The following is a 24,725-nucleotide window of genomic DNA, read 5'->3' as shown; positions in this document are numbered from 1 at the left end:
AGATAAGCACTGTTATTGGTTTCTTGCATATATCTCCAAAGTATCTTCATCCCTATATAAGCAAATATATATATGCCCCCAATAGATAAGCACTGTTATTGGTTTCTTGCATATATCTCCAAAGTATCTTCATCCCTATATAAGCAAATATATATATGCCCCCAATTTCCCCTTTTTTGTATACAAGATAGCATAATAGTTGTCTACACTTTGCTTTTTTCACTTCCTAATACATCTTGGTGTTCCTTTGATATCAATACATAGAGAATTCCCTTATTCTTTTTTTTAGGAGCATAATTTTCTATTATATGGATCAAAAATGATTAACTGGTCCTCACAGAGGAGATTTTTAAAATGTTTGCAATACTTTTGCTATTTTAAATGTCATTGTAAATATAGTATCAATTTTTGTGTTTTGATTTAGTTTGTGATGCTTTCATCTCTAAAAAAAAGTTTTTATGTAATCACAGGTACTTTTTCTTTTATGATATCTGATCATCCAAGATCATAAAGGAATTTTTTCACAGATTTCTCTAGTGCTTTGATGATTTCATGGTTTACATTTATACTTTTGATCCATTTAGAATGTGTCCTCTAGGTTGGCATGCGGTATAAATAAAACTTTCTTTCTAGGTTGCTATCCAGCTGTCTTAATACAACTAGATTTTTTGACTGATTTATTAACTGATCCACATTTTTTCCCCACTAAATTATGTTGAATTCTTTATCATTTGGCATGTGTTTGGGTCTGTGTCTGTATCTCTTACCCTATATCATTTGTTCCTCTGGCTAGTCTTGGACTGATATCATAGTGTTCAAATTATTGAAACTTAGGGTTTGATTTACTATCTGATATAGTTAGTTTCACCTCTATTTTTTCTTTTTTAGAGTTTTTGACTTGAGCATGTTCTTTTTGTTTATTTTGCCATGTGACTTTTATATTCAGTTTGTCAAGCAAAAAGAAAAAAAAATAAAGGCTGTTGGCATTTTATTGGTATTATAACATTCAATTTTAAGTTAGCATAGGAAGAATCAATATCTTTATGATATCGAGTCTCCTTGATGTAGAACATAATACTTCTTTCCATCAGTTCAAGTCTTTTTTCATATTCTTTGATAGCATTTGAAATATTTCTTTATGTAAGTCTTGCATATTTTTTTGTTCTCTATTCCCTTTTATGTTTGTCATCACTGCTGCAAATAAGATCTGTCACATCTTCTGAATTTTTTAATCTATAGATTTTTCAAATCATGATACATTTGATTATTTTCATGAATAAAAGGGAAAAGAGATAGCCTGCGAGTCATTCACATTTGTGGTGAAAGCAAGTACTGACAATGATGTTTGAGCATGAACATCTGTAAAATCTGAGGTTTTACTTCATGGAAAATATTAAAGCCTTAATGGGAAGTCCTTATTTAGGAGTTGTTAAAAGGTACTATTTCTGCATTCAGCTTCAACAATTCTCAGACCTTTCCCAGAACCCAAACCATACCAGTAACATTACACTTTCTGCAGATAAATTTATCTAACAGCTGCAAAATTGGCTTTTCTCAGAATTCACTTGTAGCATTTAAGAACATTTTTTTTAATTTTAAGATTTATTTTTATTTAATATCTTCAAGGTACCAGTTATATTCTTAGTAAATGTGAACTCTTGAGCTATAATTTAACGTACCCTGCTTCCTGGCTCCAACCTGTTTTTTTCATCCTTCATGCCCCAATTTGATTAGGCACTATTTCTTCCAAACTCTCCTACTTTCTCATGTTCAGATCTCTATGCCCTCAAGCTTCTACTAAAAATTCTATTCAAAACTTAAGGTCCAGCTAGAAACCCAAGGTCCCACTTCTAATAGTTTTAATTATATAGTTCTTCCATAAAGGTTCTTCTTCTAACATTTAGTTTTAGAAAATGCTTTTATTTAAATTTTTTAATTTTAATTGACATACAGCACTGTACAAGTTTAAGGAGTATCACATGTTCATTTGATACACTTACATATTGCAAAATCATCACTCCTCAAGTGTTAATTAAGACCATCCATCACCTTACATAACTACTATTTCTTTTTTGTGGTGAGAACATTTAAGATCTATTCTCTTAGCCCCTTTCAAGTATATAATGTGATACTGTTATATATAATCATGGCACTATACATCAGATCCTCAAAATGGATTCATCTTCTAAATGAAAGTTTTCATCTCTTGGCCAGCGTCTCCCCATTTCCTTTGCCCTCACCGCATATACTGGTTAACCGTCACTCTAGTCTTTATTTCTCTGAGTTCAGCTTTTTCAGATTTCACATATAAGTGATGTTACACACTATTTGTCTTTCTCTGAATTACTTGACTTAGCATAGTGCTCTTATGGTCCATCCGTGTTGTCAAAATGGCAGGATTTCCTTCTTTCTCGTGGCTTTCCTTCTTTCTCTCCATTATAATACATACCACATCTCCTTCATCCATTCATTCACTGATGGACCCTTAGGTTGTTCCCATGTCTTGGCTCTTGCAAATAATGCTGCAGTGAACATGGGAGTGCAGATATCTGTTCAAGATCCTGATTTCATTTCCTTTGAATATATGTACAGAAGTGGGATTGCTGGACCACATGATAGTTCTATTTTAAATTTTTTAAAGAATCTCCATACATACATGTTTTTCATAGTGGCTGCAGCAATTTTCATTCCCCAAACCATGCACAGGGGTTCCTTTCTCTTGTCATTATTGCCAACACATGTTATCTCTTGTCTTTTGATGACAGCCCTTCAGTAGGTGTGAGGTGATATCTCCTTGTGGTTTTGATCTCCCATATTAGTTCTTTTTGTTTGTTTGTTTGAGATTCTGCATCTTTTAATGAAAGATAAAACAACAATATAAACATAACAAATTTACAGAGAAGGGATCAACTTTAATACATTTGGATTAAAAGGTGTTTCTTATTTAAGTATGGTATAAAAATAAATGCAAGAAACATTAACCGAGAAAGTACAGACAACAAAGACAGGAGCTTGTTTCTGACTGTGAACACATTGGTGAAATGAAACTTTCCTTGCTAATTTATTGTTTAATAAATGTGAATCCATATGTATACTTATTGATATATATATATATATTTTTTTTTTTTTACAATTCTTCCAGTGTTTGAGTGAATTTTCAGTGAACCATGTGTCTAGCAGAAGCTTTAAGAGAAAGAGAAAGGGGGAAAAGGGTTTACTTCACTTAAACTTGTTAAAAAGAAAAAGACACAGATCCAGCGTAGTACAAGGAGAAAGTAAGCAGACAGCATTTTGAAATGGAGGCATCGAGATGGTAGAGTCACTTGAAATGGCAACGCCTTAATGTACACAAAGAGAGAACAATTCAGGTCCTTTACTCATGCAACATCTTGGTCTAATGTCCTCTGCTCCAGGTAATAACAAAGAGCTACAAAGTATATGCAGTGACTCCAGTCTCTTCCATGCTACAAGGTGATCCTTTTAGTAAGACTGAACGAGGCTTGTTAACCTCTTTGACGTGAGAGATTTCCCCTTTTTCTTTGCCTGTAGAAACTCTTGGTAGGCACTGGATCTTATAAAACGTGGATATGAATCACTTTTCATCAGTTTGTAAATGTGCTCCTGAGAGTCCTCGAACGTGTACCACCCGGGCTCCTTCACATTCTGTGTGGTTTTGTCATAGCTCTTAGAATCCAAGTTAATGGTGCTGGGGGCTCTGGGAGCCAGAAATTCTTGCCATATTTCCTACACTCGGGAAGGGACTTCTCGAATAGGCCTTTTCTTCAGGTCCTCCATGGCTAGCCAGAATCTTAAATTTTCTGAACTGAATTCCGACTCTAGAAATTTAAGGAACTGTTCTCTCCCAATGGGGTCTTTCAATGCTTCATCCATGCCAAAACCCCATCGCTTTACCCCCTGCTGGCTTGGTTCTTTGCTTGCTTCGAGTTCCCAGAAAGTAGTATCATCAGATAGCCATGGGTTCGAAGTGTCAGGTGGCACAAGAAATGGGTCATATTCTAAGTATTGTTCCGTGTAACTTAACAGACTATCATCAACTTTTGACATTTTTAACCGATGTCTATCTAACTGTATTTGCCAGTATTTAATCTGTTGCTGTAGCTCATCTTCTGTTGGAGGTTTAGTTTCTGGTGTGGGGGTGTGGGTAGGGCTGTGACTTCTGATGTCATTTTGTAAACCATAGACAGACTTGTGTGTTTTGTGTGGGTTTCTCATTCTGGATGACTTCTTGATGTCCACTTCAGTGGTATTTACACATCCAGTCTTAAACCGGTCGCAGGCTTGGTGAGCTGGGAGCGCGGCTGGAGACCAGGGAGGTGAGAATGATTGAGCACTTTTCTCTGAGGGCACACTGCAGAGTGGGGCCCCGGGCTCTCGGCACCTCCAGGCCAGAGACTGGGCGGCCGCCATTTTCATTCCCCTCTTCTGGAACTCTACAGAAAGTGCTCAGGGAACAAAAGCTCCCGAAAGCGAACCTGAGCGGGTTACTCAGCCCAGCCCCTGGCAAGGGCCTCCCATATCAGTTCTAATTAGAACTGATTACCCCAGCCCTCCTCTGAATGTCCATGACACTTTTTATCTCTAGGTGTCTGTGGTAGCATAATGATCCCCAAAGATATCTAAACCCTAATCAGTGGAACATACAAGTATGTTATGTTACATGGCAAAGAGACTATTAGAAGTAATTAAGGTTAGAAACCTTAAGATAGAGAAAACCCTATGTTACCCAGGTAAACTCAATCTAATCCCATGAGCCCTTAAAAGCAGAGAACTTTCTCCCACTAGAGTCAAAGAAATGTGGCAGAAAGTGAAGAGAGAGACAGGAAGTATGAGAAGGACTCTAGCCACCTTTACTGCTTAAAGATGGAACCAGAGGTGTGAAAAGCATGGGAAGGAAATGAGTTTTGCAAACAACCAATGAGCTTGTAAGAAGACCCTGCATCCCAGCTGACACCTTGATTCTGACTAGATTTTAATTTCGCCTCAGATTCATAAAGTACACAAAAACCCAATCTAAAGGGTGCTGGGGGACATTCAGATTGTTATGGGGAATTTGGCTTAAGTGAAAAAATTACTAGAAATCCCAGAGAGAAGTGGAGATAAAGCAGATGCTCGGAGTCTTTGTAGAAACTAACAAGTGAGACAAATGAAGGGTCTATTGACAGACAAGAAGGAGAAAATACAGTGGGTTAATGGTCTTCATGTCACTAGACATAGAAACCATTAAATAAGCATGTATTATCTCCTCCAAAGACCTGATGAGATGTGTGTATGTGTGTATGCATGTGTGTGTTTATCACTGTGTGGGTATTCTGGGGGCCATTCTCTCCTGACTAAGTCAATTGGGACATCTGTGGTGCAGGAAGGTAAAGGGAATTGACAGTTCAGTGCTAGATTGTAGAAGAGAAGAGCAATAATGAATGCAAGCAAAATCAATTCACCCTTTTTTCCCATTTATAAGACACTGAGACTGTAATCAATCACTATTTTTAGAGAAAGTAATGATTACATGAACAGGAATCAGCAGAAAGCTCATGGTTTACAGAATTGTTCATCACAGAGGTTATTGTAACCAGAGCAACATATTGTCCTCATTATAGATCATAAGAAAAATTGCTCATTTCCATTGACTTTCTTTTTGCTGTGATGCAATATTACTTATATTCTGCAAGATGACACAAGTGGTATCTTAGCTTTTTTGGAAAGAGCTTTTCATTGATTAAAAAATGCAAAGCTTTCTCTGGATGATTCTAAATTGTGCTGTATTTCCTTTGGCAAATTTTTGTTGCTATAAATCTGGCCTTTAGATATTTTGGGGAACATCAGCATCATGTGAGAAATCACTGTATCTCTCTATATGGTCCATGAACCCCTGAAATTAGAAGCAGTATTTGGGAGGATAAGTGCATATTTCTAAAAAGAGAGGTCATAATTGTCCAGATGTTCAAAAGGCACTGGACTAAAAAAATTTTTAAAAGAAGAAGAAAAGAGAAGAAAAAGAAAATTAAGAAAGCCTGTTCTGAAACTTTGGATGATTCCTTTTTGCACTGGACATAAGAGATTTTTCTGTTTTTCTTTTTGAAACTGAACAGTGGTTCATTGTGATCTTCTGTTGAGCTCCAGGAGAGCTCCAGATTCATGTGAGTGGGTGCCTGGCTTGACTCTGTGGCAGGAGAGACTCCCATAAAATAAATATACAGATTTTAAAGATTATATTGCGACATAATACGGCAAGGACCATATGGCATATGGTCATTTGGCAAGGACCAAAGAATTAAGGCATCTTTCCTGTTGGCTTTTAAACTTCTAGCAAACTTTCCACAATGGTGCTCTTTCAACTTTTGTATGACTGGTGGATGTAATTCATAGTAAGCACTATTTTCCAATCCCATGAGTGAGAGTTACCATAAACAAATACCTAATTACAGCCATGATAATAGAGTGTCTCTTGGAATGACAAAAAAAACACACACAAAAAAAAACCCAAAACCATGTGATTAAGTCCCTCACTGGTACCCCATGACTCCCAGCACAAATCCCAAACTCCTTCAGTTAATTTTGTCACCTAACCCTAATGCAAGTCTACAGGTTTATTTGTAACAGCATTAGCCTAGGCACTACTGATGAGGAGAGTGTTCTTTGTGGTAGGGGCTGTCCTGTGCACTCAAGTCTGGGTAGTAGCATCTACTCACCTCTACTCACTAGATGCCAGCAAGCCTCTATACACTCTCAGTGATGGTAACCAGAAGTATCTCCAGACATTGACAAATGTCCCTGGGGCCAAACTCATCTCTGGCTGAGAATCACCAATTTTTAATCTTTTACACTCTCAAGCTTGACTCACACCATAAGTGACTTTTCTTTCGGTTCTCTCAGTTTCAAAAGTGCACTGTTTTTCTCCTCTGTACTTTCTATGTATTTCTATGTATGTATGTATTTCTATGTACATATGTATTTCTATGTATGTATTTTCTCTGTGCTTTATGTGTGCAGTCTCTTTCTCCTTCTGTATGCCCGGCAGACTCCATCCTCTTAGAAGTCTTTGTGAGGGAGATACAGCTTCCACCAGCATTTCTCCTGAAATAGTTAAAATTTGCTTATCTCTCACGCCTATTAAATTGTATTTTGTAAGATGTTAAGGATTGTTACTGAGTTTATTGAGTGTGTCCTATTACTTGGTGCATATTCGGTATATAATAGTTGAATAAGCTAATATCTGAGCTTAAACAAACATTAGTCAACACTACTGTAGTGTTACTTTAAAAAAAAAAAGTACAGTCTCTTGTATAGCTATTACACATTAAGATTTCAAAAAATAACCTTGGAGAAAATCTGGTACAACATGTGTCAAACACAAATCACTGTTTCAACTTAATTCTTTCCATGCTTTTGACCTTTATAAATCTTCTTAGCTTAATTCATTTTATATTTAAAACCTATATTTTATCACAGTTTGGCAGATTTTTGTTTGCTGTCTATTAGCACGGTAAAGGTCACATCATTAGATGAAGCCTGGTGGCAGAAAAAACACAGTAATTTGCCAATGGGAAACACATGAAAAGTGACTTCATTTTTTATGTTGTCCTACAACTTTTACCTTGGGGTTGATTTGAAATATTACTATTCAAAATTGAAAACTATGTCTGAAATGAATTCTGGAAAGTACACAAAAGAGAAAAATCACTTAGAAGTTCAACCCTAAAACCATGGTTATTTTGCACAATCAAAGAGTGAAGTTCAGCCCTAAAACCATGGTTATTTTACACAATTAAAGAGTGGCAAGATGCTTAAAATATCTTGTCTGGCAAGGGATTTAGGAAGCTGCTAGGTAAAAGCTATTTAAGTAGGTACAGATACCCTGAGCTTTGTTTTTCACTTTGTTTCTTATTGATAAAGTTTTTCCTACTGATTCTAACTAAAACTAAACTAAATTCTAACCATACTAATATGGCAGACAGATAATGATTTGATGTGTACCAAACTGGATACAAACTGTGGCCCATTTCTGAGAGTGTTGTACAATACACAGGGCAAGGTTGACAGTAATTATCTAGGCCCTGTTTCTCACTTCAAGGACTTCTCTATAACACAAAGCAAGGTAACCTGTCAAAATGATTTACTGGGGGTCCACTTTCTGCAAGCACTAGAGGAGATAAGACATATCTTAAGCACAGCAGTGACTTGGAGGAACTACCAGTCTGGGGAGGGATAAAAGGCATGTACACAGAGGATGATAATGAGTGTAGGGGAGAAAGTCCCATGCGTTAAAGATAAACAGAATGCTGTATGAATTTCAAGACAAGACAGACAACTTCACTCCGTGTGTTTGTGTGTCTGTGTATGTTTGTAATGGGGTTGTCTCGGAATCCAGGATGTTCTAGATTGATTAAATAATATGTCTAAAGCAGCATTTATATTAGACCTTTGAGTAGGTGAACAGAGGATGTATTTGGAGGTAGAGACTAGAATATTTTGTGCCTTACATGTCACTGTGAAGAATGTATCCTCTCCTTGGTTGTCAGGAGCCACATTTCAACAATTTGTCTCTAGCCCACTAGCACTGAGTAAAATGCTTGTCATTCAGTAATTGGTGGTGTTGGTGACGGTGATGGTAGAGTGGGTGTATGAAGGAAGGGAAGGAGATATTCACTAACAGGGAGCCACTAGAGATGTTTACCTCAAAATACTGTAACTTTAGCTGTATTGAATGAACCATCTGACCAAGGGCATAGAATAGACTGTGAAGAAAGGGGTATATGGATGGACACCACTGAAACTACCTAGATGAGAGAAGGTGAGGGCCTGACTCTGGGTGACCATGGATAAAAAAGAAGAGATTGAGGAGAGAGATATTTCATATGAATGATTTAATGATTTCAGGAACTGATAATGTGGCTGAATTAGGTGTAAGCAAGAAGAACTTGATGTTGCTCTAAGGTTTCATGACTGGACAAACACAGCAATTAGACAAACCCTTAGTAGAAATGAAGAAACAAAGAGGTCAGTGTTGAAAGATTGAACTGACACCTGCTTGCAGATGAATATTGTGGAAATATCTGGCTTTTGAGCTCAGGAGAGGGGCCAGTGCTAAGGTTACACCTTTGGAAGTCTCTTGCAGGCAGGAGAAGATAGAGCAGTGCAGTGGATAGGAGAGTATTATTGAGGAGAGAAAAGGAGACACCACTGACACAGGACACTTGGTTAGACTTAGGTTTAGAATATCAACGTGATAAAGAGGGAACAAACCAAGATTGTGCTCTGTGGGAAAATTCAAGGTAGGAGATTTAGAAGAAAAGGTAGGGGAACCATAAGTCCTCACTCCTTAAGTATGTGCTGCACATAGTGCCTTATTCCACAGAGGAGAGTATGAAAAGGGGAAAAAGGAGGAACTTTACAGTGGAGAGCCCTGGCAAGCCCTGCCTCAGCCAAGTGATCGTTAACCTTAACATCCATAAATCATGTAGAGAGCATGTACCCTTACCTGACATTATGAAAACGGCACTTCACCTCTGTTTTGTTCTTCCACAAAACTCATAATCCCAGTCTAATCATGAGGACATCATCATACAAACTCAAACTGAGGAACATTCTACAAAATATCTGACCAGTACTCCTCAAAATTGTGAGTCATCTAAAAACAAACAAACAACAACAACAACAACAAAACCCAAGTGTGAGAAGCCATTGCAGATAAGAGTAGCCTGAGGAGAAATGACAAGTAAATGTTTTTTATGATAGTCTGGATGGGATCCTGGAACAGAAAAAAAAAAAAAAAGTAGACAAGAACTAAGGAAATCTACATATCATATAGAATGTAGTTAACAATAAATAATACATTAATAATTCATAAGTTGTAACAAATATACCACACAAATGTTAACAATAGGGGAACTGGCTAAGGGTATTTACGGGAACCCACTGTACGACTTTCTCCATTTCCTGTCATTGTAAAACAGTTGTAAAAATAAAGTCTTTTCTTAAAGGGGTAGCGATTGTACATTGAGCAATCCATTTTATCAAATGCCGCAGAGACACTGAGAAGGAAGTCAAAGGATGAGCCTCTAGTTAAAATTCCAGGAAGAGATTCTGGTATGTGGCAGGCAGGGACTTACTTCAGTTTCTAGAGAACGAAGTGGTGATAGGGCACAGGAGCAATAAGGAGGAGGATGGTGAAGGACTGTCCTAGAGAATCCAGGAGCTGACTTCAGAGAAGCTCGAGAGCATTTCCAGGGGGAGGGGGAGGAACCAAGCAAAGGAGGAAGACTGAAAGCACAGACAAAAGACAGTCTTATCTGTTGTAACAAGTTACTATAAACTTGGTAGCTGAAAAAACACAAATTTAGTCTCTTCCATTTCTGGAGGTGGGAAGTCTGTAATCTGTTTCAGTGGGCTAAAATCAAGGTCTCATTTGGCCTATATTCCTTAAGGAGGCTCCCGGTAAGAATCTCCTTCCTTGACATTTAAAGTTTCTAAAGGCCACCTGCATTCCTTCACTTGTGGCCCCTTCCTCCATCCATCCACAAAGTTAGCAGTGTAGTATTGTTTTTGCCTCTGATCTCTGTTTCTATCTTCTCTTTTCATTCTGTGTCTCCTTTGTCTTTTTCATGATAGTGCTATTATGTAGCACCCATCTATGTAATCTAGGATAATCCCTCCAGCTCAAGATCCTCCATTCAGTCACATCTGCAAAGCCCATTTACCATGAAAGAAGATACTTTCACAGGCTCTGGGGATTAAGGTATAGACATCTTTGGGACACCATTGCTGAATCTACCACAGGATCCCTGCTGAGTCTTGAAGGAGGTCTAGAAGATGAGATAAGAAGATGGAAGGGTCTATTTTAACCAAGAGAAGCTGAGTACGGTAAAGGTGGTGACTGCTACATTTGGAAAAATGAAAGATGTGAGAAATCAGAAGGTTCTATTCATTTTATTTCTTTATTTTTATTTTTTTGAGAGAGAGTGTGTGTGCATGTGGGACATGCAAAGGGGGAGTGAGAGACAGAGAGAGACAATCCTAAGCAGGCTCCACACCAAGCATGGAGCCTGACATTGGGCTCAATCTCATGACCCTGAGATCAAGATCTGAGCCAAAATCAAGAGTTGGGGACTTAACCAACTGAACCTCCCCCAAGCATTCTGAGAAACTAGAAGTCATAAAAATTCACAGTGTACATGTTAAGGTCTCCAAAGTTGGAGACTCCAGAAATCTGCATGGAGTCTCTTTGAGTCTTTGGCTGATTACTAGTGTATGTATGTATAGGGTAAAACCCAAAGGAATGGATAAATAATTATGGGAAGTGTTTGATGAACAGTTTCTAGACCCCATACAAAGCTGATGTGAGTTACCTTCTGCCATGGTGGACAAAATCACTGAATACTCACAGCAGTCAGTAAAAACACAACAGCTACATGTAAGAAATGAGACAGAAGTAAAACCCCAATAAAAACTGTATCATACAACCATCCAAGTGGGGATAAAATTAAAAATCATGATCATACCAAATGCTGGTGAGCACACAGAGAAACTGGATCTCTCAAACACTGTTAGGATCCTATAGAAAGACCTAGATAGCGAAGAACTGAGGGAGGCTTTTTTTTTTTTTAAATATTTTATTTATTTATTTGACAGAGATCACAAGTAAGCAGAAAGGCAGGCAGAGAGAGAGAGAGAGGAGGAAGCAGGCTCCCTGCGGAGCAGACAGCCAGATGTGGGGCTCGATCCCAGGGTCCTGAGATCATGAGCTGAGCCTAAGGCAGAGGCTTTAACCCACTGAGCCACCCAGGCTCCCCCTGAGGGAGGCTTTGAACCAATAGTTAGTAGGGAACTGAGGTCCTCAATCTACCAAACTATGAGAAATTGAATCCCAGCTATGACCACATGATCCTCCTCCAATTGAGCCTTCAGAAGAGACCACAGCCCTAAACAACATTGTAGCTTGTGAGGGAGCTTGAAACAGAGGCACTCAGCTAAGCCATGCCAGATTTCTGACCCAGAGAAATTGGGAGATAATAAATGTTTATTATTTCAAGCTGCTGGGTAATTTGTTAGCAAGAGATAATTTCTATCACTTCTCTAGCATATTCAAATATTTTGCACTTATCACACAGTATTTTGATTACACTGTTATTCCCCTCTCTAGATTATTGATTCCCTTGGGCAGGATCACTGTGTGTCAGTGCCTAAGACATGGCTGGCACATCATTCAAAAGATGCTGATCATAGAACTAACATGAAATGAACTGTATTTAAAATGACCATAGTGGGAGTGCCTGGGTGGCTCAATCAGTTAAGCACCCACCTTCAGTTCAGGTCATGATCCTATGTCCTGGGACGGAGTCCCATATCAGGCTCCCTGCTCAGTGGAGAGTCTGCTTCCTCCCTCTGCCTCTGTCCCACCCACCCACTCTCAATAAATAAAAATTTAATGGCCCGGGTGTCATAGGAGAGAGGCAGTATGGTATAAGGTGGAGATACTCTCTTGGTTCAAATTTTCCCACTTTGCTCACCAAATGTGTAATTTTTTTGCTCATTTTTTAATTGATGTATAGTTGACACAAAATGTTAGATTAGTTTCACGTATACAACATAGTGATTTGATGAGTCTATATGTTATGCTATGCTCACCAAAAGTGTAGCTACCTTCTGTCACCCTACAACATTATTATACCATTGACTATATTCCCAATTGTGTGATCTTCAGCAAGAATCTTAATCTTCCTATGGGTCTGTACCCTTATCTGTAATGAGAATAATACTAGTACCTACCCCTTAGTATTGCTGTAAAGCTTAGCTGAATTAATATCTTAAGGTCTTAGGAAAGTCCCTGACATATATAGTGTTCAATAAATATTTCACGTTATTTCTTATACATTCCTGAGTGAAAGAAATCAGGATGTATAATTTGTAAAAGACATCAAATTAATATGGAGTGCAAAGAATAGCTGTAACATGTTTTAAAAGTCTAATTTCTTTCCATGAATATTTTTAAAACTGTCAACTGTTTAACTAGGTACTGTGGTAGTGGTTGGGAGTAGAGATATGAGTGGGTCACATTCACTGCCCACAAAGACATCTTCATCATTGTCCTCAAAGAGGTCACAGAAATGGTCCCCTAAACCAAAAAGTGGTAAAATGGAGCATTCCAAGGGTGCTCTCTGGGACCATAAAGTGATGGTCCTTAATTCAGACTGGAGATGGGAAGCCTGTTTAGTTTTTCAACACTAGTAGTTAACATAGGAATAAAAATGTAACCACAAAATACTTATTACCTTCTCTACTTAGATGTGTGCATAAGATTATATGCATTAAGAAGTTAAGAGTACTTTTTTTTTAAAACAAAAGCTCATTGTGTTCTCTCACAATGAGCTCCTGAAAAGATTAGTCTAAATTTTGCAGCCTTCTAGATGTGGGAGTCATTGCATAAAGTTAAAGAATGATGAAATTTGGGGTGGGGGGGGTTAAATAATAGAGACAGAAAACTTTTAAGTGAGGTAAAATTCTACATCACATTTATTTAAGAAAACAGATTGGTGGAGAAAGACAGCTATCATATGATCTCCCTGATATGGGGAAGTGGAGATGCAACGGGGTGGGGGGGGGGGGAGGAAAAGAATAAATGAAACAAGATGGGATCGGGAAGGAGAAAAACCAAAAGAAACCCTTAATGTCACAAAACAAACTGAGGGTTGCTGGGGGGAGGGGTGTAGGGAGAGGGTAGTGGGGTTATGGACATTTGAGAGGATATTTGATATGGTGAGTGCTGTGAAGTGTGTAAACCTGGCGATTCACAGACCTGTACCCCTTGGGCTAATAATACCTTATATGTTTATTAAAAAATTAAAAAATTTAATAAAAAAAGAAAACATTGATATATCAAGAGAGTAGTATAAAATAGTATTCAATTTGAAGAAAAATATTGATAGTGTGAAATTGAAGAAAAAGGAACATAAAATTGTTATAAAATCTATTTACTTGAGTAGTAGAGAAATATGATTTTATAAAACACATAAATTGGTACACATTTATAAAAATATATATTGGATTTTTATTTAATATGCTTTTTATAAAAATAAACTGGCAATAAAAAAAGTGAATTAGGGCCAATAATTCACCATTAAACAAATACGCATAATTAATAGCTAACACAGAGTGCTTCATATATGCCAGGAACTTTCTAAATGTTTTGCCTATATTAACTTATCTTTTACAGTTTTTATTTAAATTCCAGTTAGCTAATACACAAAGTAATATTAGTTTCAGGTGTACAATTTAGTGATTGAACGCTTACATAAAATATCTTATGCTCATCACAAGTGCACCTTGTAATCCCCAGCACCTATTTCACCCATCCCCCCACTCACCTCCCTCCACCACTTTGTTCTCTATAGTTAAGAATCTGTTTTTTGGTTTCCCTCTTTTTCCCTCGTATGATTATTTGTTTTGCTTCTTAAATTCCACATCATATGGTATTTGTGTTTCTCTGCCTTACTTTACTTGGCATAATATAATCTAGCTCCGTCCATTTCATTGCAAATGACATGACCTCATTCTTTTTTATGACTGAGTAATAGTCCATTGTGTGTGTGTGTGTGTGTGTGTGCGCGCGCGCACACACACATGTGTGTACCACATCTTCTTTCTTTATCCATTCCTCACTCAAAGGACACTTGGGCTGCTTCCACATCTTGGCTATTATAGATAATGGTGCTATGAGCATCAGGGTGAATGTATCCCTTTGAATCTGTATTTTTATATTCTTTGGATAAATACCTAGTAGTGCAATTGCTGGATTATCGTATAGTTCCATTTTTAACTTTTTGAGGAAACTCCATATGTTTTCCAGAGTGGCTGCAGCAGTTTGCATTTCCAGCAACAGTGTAAGAGGGTCCCCCTTTCTCCACATTTTTGCCAACACTTGCTGCTTCTTGTATTGCTGATTTTAGCCATTCTAACAGGTGTGAGGTGATCTCATTCTAGTTTTGATTTGTATTTCCCTGCCGATGGGTAATGATGAATATCTTTTAATGAGTCTGAATGCCATCTTTACGTCTTCTTTGGGAAAATGTTTATTCACATCTTCTGCCCATGTCTTAATTGGATTATTTGTTTTTTGGTTGTTGAGTTTTAAAAGTTCTGTATGTATTTTGGATACTAACCCTTTATCAGATATGTGATTTGCAAATATCTAATGGGAAATATCTTTGCAAATATCTTTTCCCATTCCCTGGTTGCCTTTTAGTTTTGTTGATTATTTCTTTCACTGTGCAGAAACTTTTTATTTTGATGTAGTCCCAATAGTTTATTTTTTATTTTGTTTCTCTTGTCTCAGGAGACATATCTAGAAAAATGTCACTATGGCCAGTGTCAGAGAAGGTACTGCTTATGTTCTCTTCCAGGATTTTTATGGCCTCAGGTCTCACATTTAGGCCTTCAATCCATTTTGATTTGTGTGTGTGTGTGTGTGTGGTGTAAGGAAATAGCCCATTTCATTCTTTTGCATGTTGCTGTCCAGTTTTCCTGGCATCATTTATTGAAGAGATAGTCTTTTTTTCCCATTAGATATTCTTTCCTGATTTATTGAAGATTAAATGACCATCTGTGTGTCTATTTTTGTGCCGGTACCATACTGTCTTGATCACTACAGCTTGGTAATATAACTTGGAAGTCTGGAATTGTGATGCTTCCAAGTTTATGCCTTATTTCAAGGTTGTTTTGGCTATTCAGGCCTTTTGTGGTTCCATATGAATTTGAAGATTGTTCTAGCTCTATGAAAAATGCTGCTGTTTTTTTTTTTTTTTTTAATAAGGATTGCATTAAATGTATAGATATCTTGGGTTCCTGAGTGGCTCAAATCAGTTGGGCATCTGACTTCGACTCAGGTTGTGATTTCAGGATCCTGGGATCGGGCCACACATCAGGCTCCCCATCAGTGGGGGAGGCTGCTTCTCCCTCTCTCTCTCTCCCAAATAAGTAAAATCTTGTGTACATTGCTTTGTGTAATACAGACATTTTAACTATATTTCTTATGCCAATCCATGAGCATGGAATGTTTTTCCATTTCTTTGTGTTATATTCAGTTTCTTCCATCAGCTGTTTTATAGTTTTCAGAATATAGTCTTTCACTTCTTTGGCTAATTCCTAGATATCTTATGGTTTTTGGTGCAGTTGTAAATGGGATCAATTCTTTGATTTCTCCTTGTTCTGCTTCATTATTGGTATGCAGAAGTGCAACAGATTCCTCTACACTAATTTTGTCTCCTATAACTTTGCTGAATTTGTGTGTCAGTTCTAGCAACTTTTTGGTGGAATCTTTAGGGTTTTCTATGGAGAGTTTCATGTCATCTGCAAATAGTGAAAGTTAGTCTCCTCCTTGCTGATTTGGATGCCTTTTATTTATTTTTACTATCTGGCTACTGTGGCTAGGATTCCAATATTATGTTAATAACAGGAGTGAGAGTGGACATCCCTGTCTTGTTCTAGACCATAGAGGAAAAGCTCTCAGTTTTTCCACACTGAGGATGATGTTAGCTGTGGATTTTTCATATATGGTCTTTTCATTATTATGTTGAGGTATGTTCCCTCTAACCCTACTTTGTTGAGGGTTTTTATCATGGAGGGATGTTGTATTTTTTCACATGTTTTTCCTGTCTATTGAGAGGATCATATATGGTTCTTATTCTTTCTTTTATTAATGTGGTTCATCACATGGATTGATTTGCAAATATTAAACCATCCTTGCACCCCAGGAGCAAATCCCACTTGATTATGGTGAATGATTCTTTTAATGTACTATTGGAACTGGTTTGCTAGCATTTTGTTGAGAATTTTTGCATCCATATTCATCAGGGATATTGGCCTGTAGTTCTCTTTTTTAGTGGAGTCTTTTTCTGGCTTTGGTATCAGGGTAATGCTGGCCTCATAAAATGAATTTGGAAGTTTTCCTTCATTTTCTATTTTTTTGGAATAGTTTGAGGAGAATAGGTACTAAGTTGTGTTAAAGTGTTTGGTAAAATTCACCTGTGAAGCATCTGGCCCCGGACTTGTGTTCGTTGGGAGATTTTTCATTACTGATTCAATTTCTTTGTTGGCTATCAGTCTGTTCAAGTTTTCTATTTCTTCCTGTTTCATTTTTGGTAGTTTTTATGTTTCTATGAATTTATCCATTTCTTCCAGGTTACTTAATTTGTTGGCATATAATTTTTCATAATATTCACTTATAGTTGTTTGCATTTCTGTGGTATTGGTTGTTTTTTCTCCTCTCTCGTTTGTGATTTTATTTATTTTGGTCTTTTATCTTTTCTTTTTGGTAAGTCTGGTGAGGGGATTATTAGTTTTATTAAGTTTTTCAATGAACCAGCTCTTGGTTTCATTGATCCGTTCTATTGTTTTTTTGTTTTGCTTTGTTTTAATATCATTTATTTAATATATTTAAAATATGCATAGTATGACTTCAGTCTTTTTGTACTCTTGAGACCTAATTTGTGACCTACTGTGGGATCTATTCTGGAGAATGTCCCATCATATATTAACTTATCTGTCCCCTAACAAGTCTGTGAGGTAGGTATATTATTGTCCCCATATTAAAAATAAGAAAAATGAAACTCTGAAAACTCAAGAAGTTTACCAAAGATCATGCAAGCCAGTGACTGGTAGAGGTAAGGTTCAAATCCAGGAAGTTTTAGTGTTAGCTTTGTTTAGTTTGCATAGAAAATAATACATTCTCTTTGTTTAAAATAAACAAAAATAACTTAGACAAAAAACTACTAAGAAGTATATAAGATGAAATAATAGGAACACTTCTCTTTCTCGGTCTTGGAAAGTAAAGATGTTGAGGGTTACATATATAGAAACATTCAGACTTAAACATGTGTGTACAGGAGGCACTTTTACAAAAATTGAATACATTTATACAATGTATATAATTTTTCTCTTAATATCTAAAATAAATGTTTCTATGTCTTTAAAATATCTTTCTATGTACTACTACCAATAATACACCAATTAATATACTTATTCATATAAATATTTTTATGTGTGTTGAATTTCTCTGGAACAAATTCCTAGCAGTAAGATTTCTTGGATCAATTATATGTTTGGGGAAATATTAGCAGATCATGATAAATTGTTTTCCAAAAGGGATATTATTTTATTAATTACCACCTTGAATGTAACATTAAAATCAAGTCATCATTTAAAATCATTATTTTGAAGAAGTCTTATGTTTGCATGTTCCACTGTTTTGATTCCTATATTAATAATCTACAATCCCTGCACCTCTCACTGAACTGTGTAATTAGATCTACCCTTTTCATTCTGATACTTTTGAATTTCAAGGTTGGCAAACCAATCATTCACAGGTAATTAATCTTGTCTGTGTTTTGCCCATAAACTGTATTGTTGCTGCCTTTTCTAATTTTACAGTGCTAGGACAGAGATAAATAACAGCATCTCTTCTTCTGACTTCAGTAGGAATACCTGTACAGTTACTCCAACACAAATGTTTTCATGTGAGTTTCTACTAAGGTATTCTATACCAACCAAAGCAAATTTATTTCTATTTCTAGCTTATTGAGTATTTTTATTCACTATAGGTATTGAATTTTACATATATCGGTGTGAGAGTATAGCTTTTCTCTGTGTGATTTTCAAATCTTTCCCCAGACCCCTGGCAGCAGTCTTTTCTACTTTATGTTTCATCTCCTCTCTGCAATGATTTGACTAGTTCCCATTTCTTTAAGTTCTCCTAGCATACTTTTCTTTTCTTTTCTTTTCCTTCTTATCATCTCTTCGACCCCTTTTTTCTATATAGTAGGTTTTCTTCAACTGGTAGGAAAATATAGATTAGTATGTGTCTGAAATTTTCTTTTGTTTCCTGGAGTAATTCTTCTGTCATGTTCTCATTATCTCCAAGTTGTTTGTTATGTTTTCTTGTTTTCTTCTCTTTCCTCCTTCTCTTTTTCTTCCCCCTCCCCTCCCCCCTTCTCCCTCTTCTTCTTCTTTCCCCTTCTCCTCCTCCTCCTCCCCTTCTCTTTCTCCTTCTCCTTCTCCTTCCTCTTCCTCTTCCTTCTCCCCCTCCTCCACTACTACACCTTCTCCTCCCCCTCCCCCTTCTTCTCCTCCTCCCCCTCCTCCTCTTCCTCCTTCTTCCTCTTCTCTCCCTCTCTCTGCCTTTATAGTATCAATGTATTGATCCCAAGATTGTTCCTTTCTTCATGTTACTTTTCTTTGAACATGGACAGTTTATTAATGTCTTCTATCAAGAGCAGAATAGGGATGGTTTGGGGAAGCTGTTGTCTGCAAGTAGCTTTAATTTGGATATCTTGTTTTTAAATACTTTCTCATCAGATCAGTTGTGTCTTCTGCCATAGTGGCAGCACCATTCCCCACTTTATAGCATTCTTCAAATTGGGGTCAACAGAAGGTTAGGATGGCTTCCTGTGTCACATATCCTCCAATGAGTCAGTCTTCCTTTTTCTTTCTTTCTTTCTTTCTTTCTTTCTTTCTTTCTTTCTGCAACTGACTTGGTTGGCACATGCAAAGTTGATCACTGCTTCTCTTTCCTCCCACTTACCCTCTTGTGTTTTTAGGCACTTGGTTCAGAGTAAGTATAGATGGCAAAGCCATGCATTTCCTCCTCCTTCCCTTCCTCCCATTCTGCTCCGCAGTGACGTCCCCATAGCTAGGTTTTTGGCCTATCCATAAGAAAATCACCATTCATTTAGAGGATCTTTCAGGCTATTTTCACTTTATTTAGGAAAAAAATAAAGATATATCCAGCTAATTTTAGCATGAGGTATTACTTTGATTCCACATTTCCACTTTTACTTGGAAACCACTTGAAGCTTGCCCTTTAAATCTGAGACAAAGGCTGGATATCAATGGTATGTCACGTCTATTCAGTCATACAACTTCTGAGTGTCCTGGGTTATGCACGTCCACAGTCAGCAATTTTAGATACTCTATTTTCTCTTTGAATGTGTTGAATCCCTTCCTTTAAGTGTCAGCTCTGTTAGACTGGATCCTGTTTATAACCCCTACCAGCAAGCTCCTCAAATCTGAGGGTCAGCAGACCATTTTGGTAGGAAGCTGGATTAGAATGACAGATAGCAGTTCTTTGTTAGGTGGATTAACTTTTTTCTATGTATTTTTCTGTGCAGCTATGTCCTGAAGTTAACACACTAATAATCCCTCCTTTGGCCTCACCTTTTCTGGGAAGATGAGACCCAGGAAAACATGTTCTCCAGTGCATGGTGACAGCTCATTCCTCTGCCCCTGACACTACTTCTGATTCATGCTGGGGTAACGGGGACCTGGTATCTTTCCCACAGCTACTAGCTCCCTGGTAGCCTTTCCTGATGTTTTAAATTTCCAGAATAAAGTTAAAACCTGACCTGTGTTAGAATGAAACAAAAATTGATGATTTACAAAGGACTAGGAATTAAACAAGCATCAGGCTTTTTTCTCCATGACGCTAAATGCTAGACCATAATGGAGAAAAACCTATAAAGGTCTAAGAGTAAAGGACTGTGAATTTTTCAATCAGGGCTTGAGGTAAAATAAAAACACAAAACATAAAAACCTTTTCCGATATACGCAGACTCAAAAAGTATACCACCCATGAACATACATAATATAATACCACTCATACATGCCACAAACACACCAGAACCAAGAAAATGAGATAGGGAACATAAGACATGGGACTTATGACTTACCAATGATGGGACTGAATGGTTTCCATATAGTGGGGGAAATTATTTTCGATCTAGAATTTTGTCCTCAAAATGTATCCATCAAACATCAAGTAAAATGAAGACATCTGCTGATAAGGGTTTATTTATTTTTTTAAAAGATTTTTATTTATTTAGTTGGCAGAGGGAGGGAGGGAGGGAGAAAGAGAGCACAAGCAGGAGGTGTGAGAGAGGGACAAGGGGACTCTCCATGGAGCAGGGAGTCTGATGTGGGGCTTGATCCCAGGACCCTGGGATCATGACCTGAGCCAAAGGCAGATGCTTAATGGACTAAGCCACTCAGGTGCCCCTGATAAACAAGGATTTAGTAAAAGTGAAGGCGCCTGCCAAGGGAAGGCGCAGGGGTGTAAGAGGACAATCAGGCAGTCATTTAAAAAATGGAGCCAAATGTTCTTTCTTAGAAACTACTAGAGAATGGATTTATATAAAACTAAGTAGAGGTCAAGAAAGAAGAAAAAGAAAATCCAACACAGCAGAGTAGGAAAAGTGTTATAAAATGACAATGTGAAGTGGGCTCTGGGGGCCGATGTGTGGAGAACACTATGGTAGTGGGTTGAAGGCTCCAGGAAAAGGGGGGGTGGGAGTGGGGGAAAAGTGATCTGAATGGCATTTAGGAAAAAAAAATAAGAATGTGTATTTGAATTGGAGTAATAATTTTCCTTTTGCCATTCAAGAGTGTTTTCCCGGCCCCTAGTGGTTAACTGTCTCCTATGTGTGGTTGGGATTTTTTAGAGAAAGACAGCAGAGACAAAGAATAAAGCAATACTCAGCCCATGGCATGCAAAATAGGATTATGAGGCAAGAAAATAATCTTGTAAACCCAGCTTCTCCTTTGAGGCAGAGTCCCGCATTCCTGTACCATCCGCGCGCACATTTCCAAGTACCAGGCTTTTTCACTGGCATACGGAGGTTTCTGTAAGACAGGACTCTAGGGACAGAGAGAGAAAGCTGTGAGGCGTGCACGGAAGGACAAGAGCTGATGGTCAGGATGATTGTGTCCTTCCCTCGCGCAGAGAAAGGGGGACGAGACAGATGCGGTAGCAACAGCAAGGGCAGAGCTCCTGACTCATCCTAATTTAGAACTCTGGACAAGACCACCCCCTGGGCTCCCCCCACACTCCCCCCACGCCCCCTGGGCTCCTCCCACTGTTTTGGTAGAACAGCTCGGTCAGGCGGGGATAACACGGGACGTCTTTATCTGAGACACTGAGGTCTCCTGTAAAGGAATTATTACGCTTACTGGATCTCACTTCACTGTAAATGAAAGTGGACATATTATTAATTTCTTCCCACTCTCCAGTGAGTGGGGACCCAGAAAGATGGCCTCGGTGGGTATATCCAAAATAATGACAGTATTATTCCCCATTTATCTCAGTTACAATATTTCTTAAAAGATTTTATTTATTTATTTATTGGAGAGAGAGAGTGAGCAAGAGAGAGCACAAGCCGGGGGTCAGGGCAAAGGGAGAAACAGGCTCCCTGATGACCGGGAGCCCAATGCTGGACTTGATCTCAGGACCCTAGGATCATGACCTGAGTTGAAGGCAGACACTGAACCCACTGAGCCACCCAGGCACCCTCTGAGTTACAATATTACAGTTTTGCAGTTTGCTTTATGATGCTTCATGATGCTCAAAGGTCCTTTAGTTTCCAAGATGGGCTCCCACATGTGATTAAAAACGTAGTAGTTCCCTTCTCCTTTCCCATCTCTGTTTTTTATTTTTTCTTCCCCCTCCTTCACCACATACAAGGGGCTAAAATAGATAGGCTCGGTGCGACTGTCCATAGTTTGAACAAAAAGGACATCTAAATTCTCCAAAGAGATTTGGTAAGCATTTGGGGAAAGCATATGAAAACTCGACACCAATAAATATTCCACACCCAGCTCTCTTTTCAGTCAGGAGGCAGTATTTCCAGCCGGGGGCTCATGCTCCAAAACAAAAGACAATACTCTTCCTAAAATCTGGTAAAACAGAGTTCAAGTGTAGCACAACAAGCAATGATCTCATTATGTATATTGCACATGTGTAAGGAAAAGCACCAGATATTTCCATCTGTCCATCTTTATCCGCAGAAAATTGATTTCACAACTTTTCCGGATGTTTAAATGCCAAGCCCCATATAAAAATCTTTGCCAATCACCCCTAAGCCTGAAAAATGTATCTTTCCAAACACTAGGGAAATGTGGAGTGGGAAATTCCCAGAGAGGAGAAATAAACCCGTGGTGGGGAGAAGAGGGACAGTCACCTGCGTTCATCACATAGCTGAGGGGACCCCCAGTAGCGGGCTCCTGGCTCTGTGCTCAGTGTACACTCAAGATTAAACACACAGGGCCCGGGCCCCAGGACCGGAGCTGCAGACGCAGGCGGGGACGGAGGAGGACTGGAGTGCCAGGGGAAGGCACAGGGGTGTAAGGAGACAATCAGGCAGTCATTAAAAAAACGGAGCCAAATTCCTCCGAGCCATGCTGGTTAGGGGATGAGGTGTCCAGATTCATTAAATCGTCTGGCTCTTCCATATGAATAAACAAGTTTTCAGAGTCTGCCTTTATAACTTAACACCTAGCCAAGAGCTCAGGAACAAGAGTTTTGTTTTTTGTTTTTGGTTGTTTTTTTTTTTTTTTACCAGGGTTTCCTTTCAGGAGTGTCTTGTCACTCTGAACACCCGGCTCTCACTCCACCACACGGCCCCTTTCCTTCCCGGGTTTCTTGGGACCTCCCTGTTCTTGGCTGCTTAGAATGCCTCTGTTCCCTTTCCCGTGCCTCACGCGGGGCCTCCGAGGCTTGGGTTCCCCCCCCCCCGCCCCCCCCCCCCCGCCCCCCCCCCCCCCCCCCCCCCGCGCACCCCTCTCTCAGCCCAGGCTGCGTCCAGGAGCCCGAGCTGATCAGGGTTTGGACAGCTGCCAAACCCACATCTTCGCTTGACCTCTCACCTTCATTCTGTTTCCTGCCTCCACGCCCATCCTGGCGGCTTGTCTGCACAGTGATCTATACATAGTTATCCCACGGTCACTTGCACCATGGCTCATCCAAAAGTGAGCTCACCCTCCTCACATCCCACGCCCGCTTCCTTTCCAACTGTCTGCAGTCTTAACACCTCCAGCATTCTGTTCGTGAATGTAACCATGCGGGCCATCTTCCTGGGTCCCCATTCCCTGGGGACTGGGAAGAACTTGCTGTGTCCGCCCTCCGGGACAGCAACCTTGGATCCCACAAATGTAACAATTCCCTTTCAGTGTGTTTGTTTCTTCAACAGTAAAAACAGAGGCGGTGACAGACGGCTGCCGTACCCGGAGTGGGATCCAAAAAGATAACATGTAAAAGCATTTTTGAAAAATAGAAAGTGTTGTACAAGAATAAGATGTTAGCTGGTGGCTCATAAACATTAAAATATTTTCCACATGGGAGGCTATTGTCATATACAAGTATGATAAATAGGATACGCGGGCTTAAAATATAGAGAATGTCATGCTGAACAGCAAATCAAACTTGTACAGCTCAGTACCCAATAAAATGTAGGTAGTTTTTTTATTTTTGAAACAGTGAAATGTGGGTTTAAGAGAAAATCATCTCTCTTAGAAACCTTCGAGAGAGACATACACAGATAGATGTATATATCTTGCTGTAGATCACATTTATGTATGACCATAAAAGTATATAACCACATGCCGAATTGCCTTCCTCTTTTCCTGCCCCCCCGGCTAAATAGTGTGGCTTTATAAGCTGTGGACTACATAGTTGTCCCAGGACTAAAGCCCCAGGCACTTGCTGGACAACCTGGTGTTGGCATCCAGAAACAATGAATGAAAGCCATGAATCCGTGCAGGCTTGGGGGCCGGGTGTAGGTGATGGGTGCCGTCTCCCTAGCCTCACTGCTCTGACACTACTCCGTCCGTGCAAGGACTCACGTCCTCCCCACCTTCACGTTATGGCATACTCTGATTAGCTCATCCAT

At 38.8% G+C, this 24,725-nt stretch overlaps 1 protein-coding gene across 1 annotated transcript; it reads right to left on the bottom strand.

The window, feature by feature from the left end:
• Positions 1 to 3,480: 3,480 nt before the first annotated feature.
• On the bottom strand, positions 3,481 to 23,733 carry LOC132010425 (regulator of G-protein signaling 7-like). Its single transcript, XM_059388291.1, is given in 4 exon segments — positions 3,481 to 4,319; positions 13,073 to 13,223; positions 21,631 to 21,699; positions 23,704 to 23,733. Coding segments are annotated over 4 exon segments (1,089 nt in total).
• Between the last annotated feature and the right edge of the window lie 992 nt (positions 23,734 to 24,725).

The sequence above is a fragment of the Mustela nigripes genome, chromosome 2 (genome assembly GCF_022355385.1).
Source record: "Mustela nigripes isolate SB6536 chromosome 2, MUSNIG.SB6536, whole genome shotgun sequence".
NCBI classification, from domain to species: Eukaryota; Metazoa; Chordata; class Mammalia; order Carnivora; family Mustelidae; genus Mustela; species Mustela nigripes.
The sequence above is the reverse complement of the archived record's forward strand: the minus strand, read 5'-3'. Positions and strand labels throughout refer to the sequence as shown.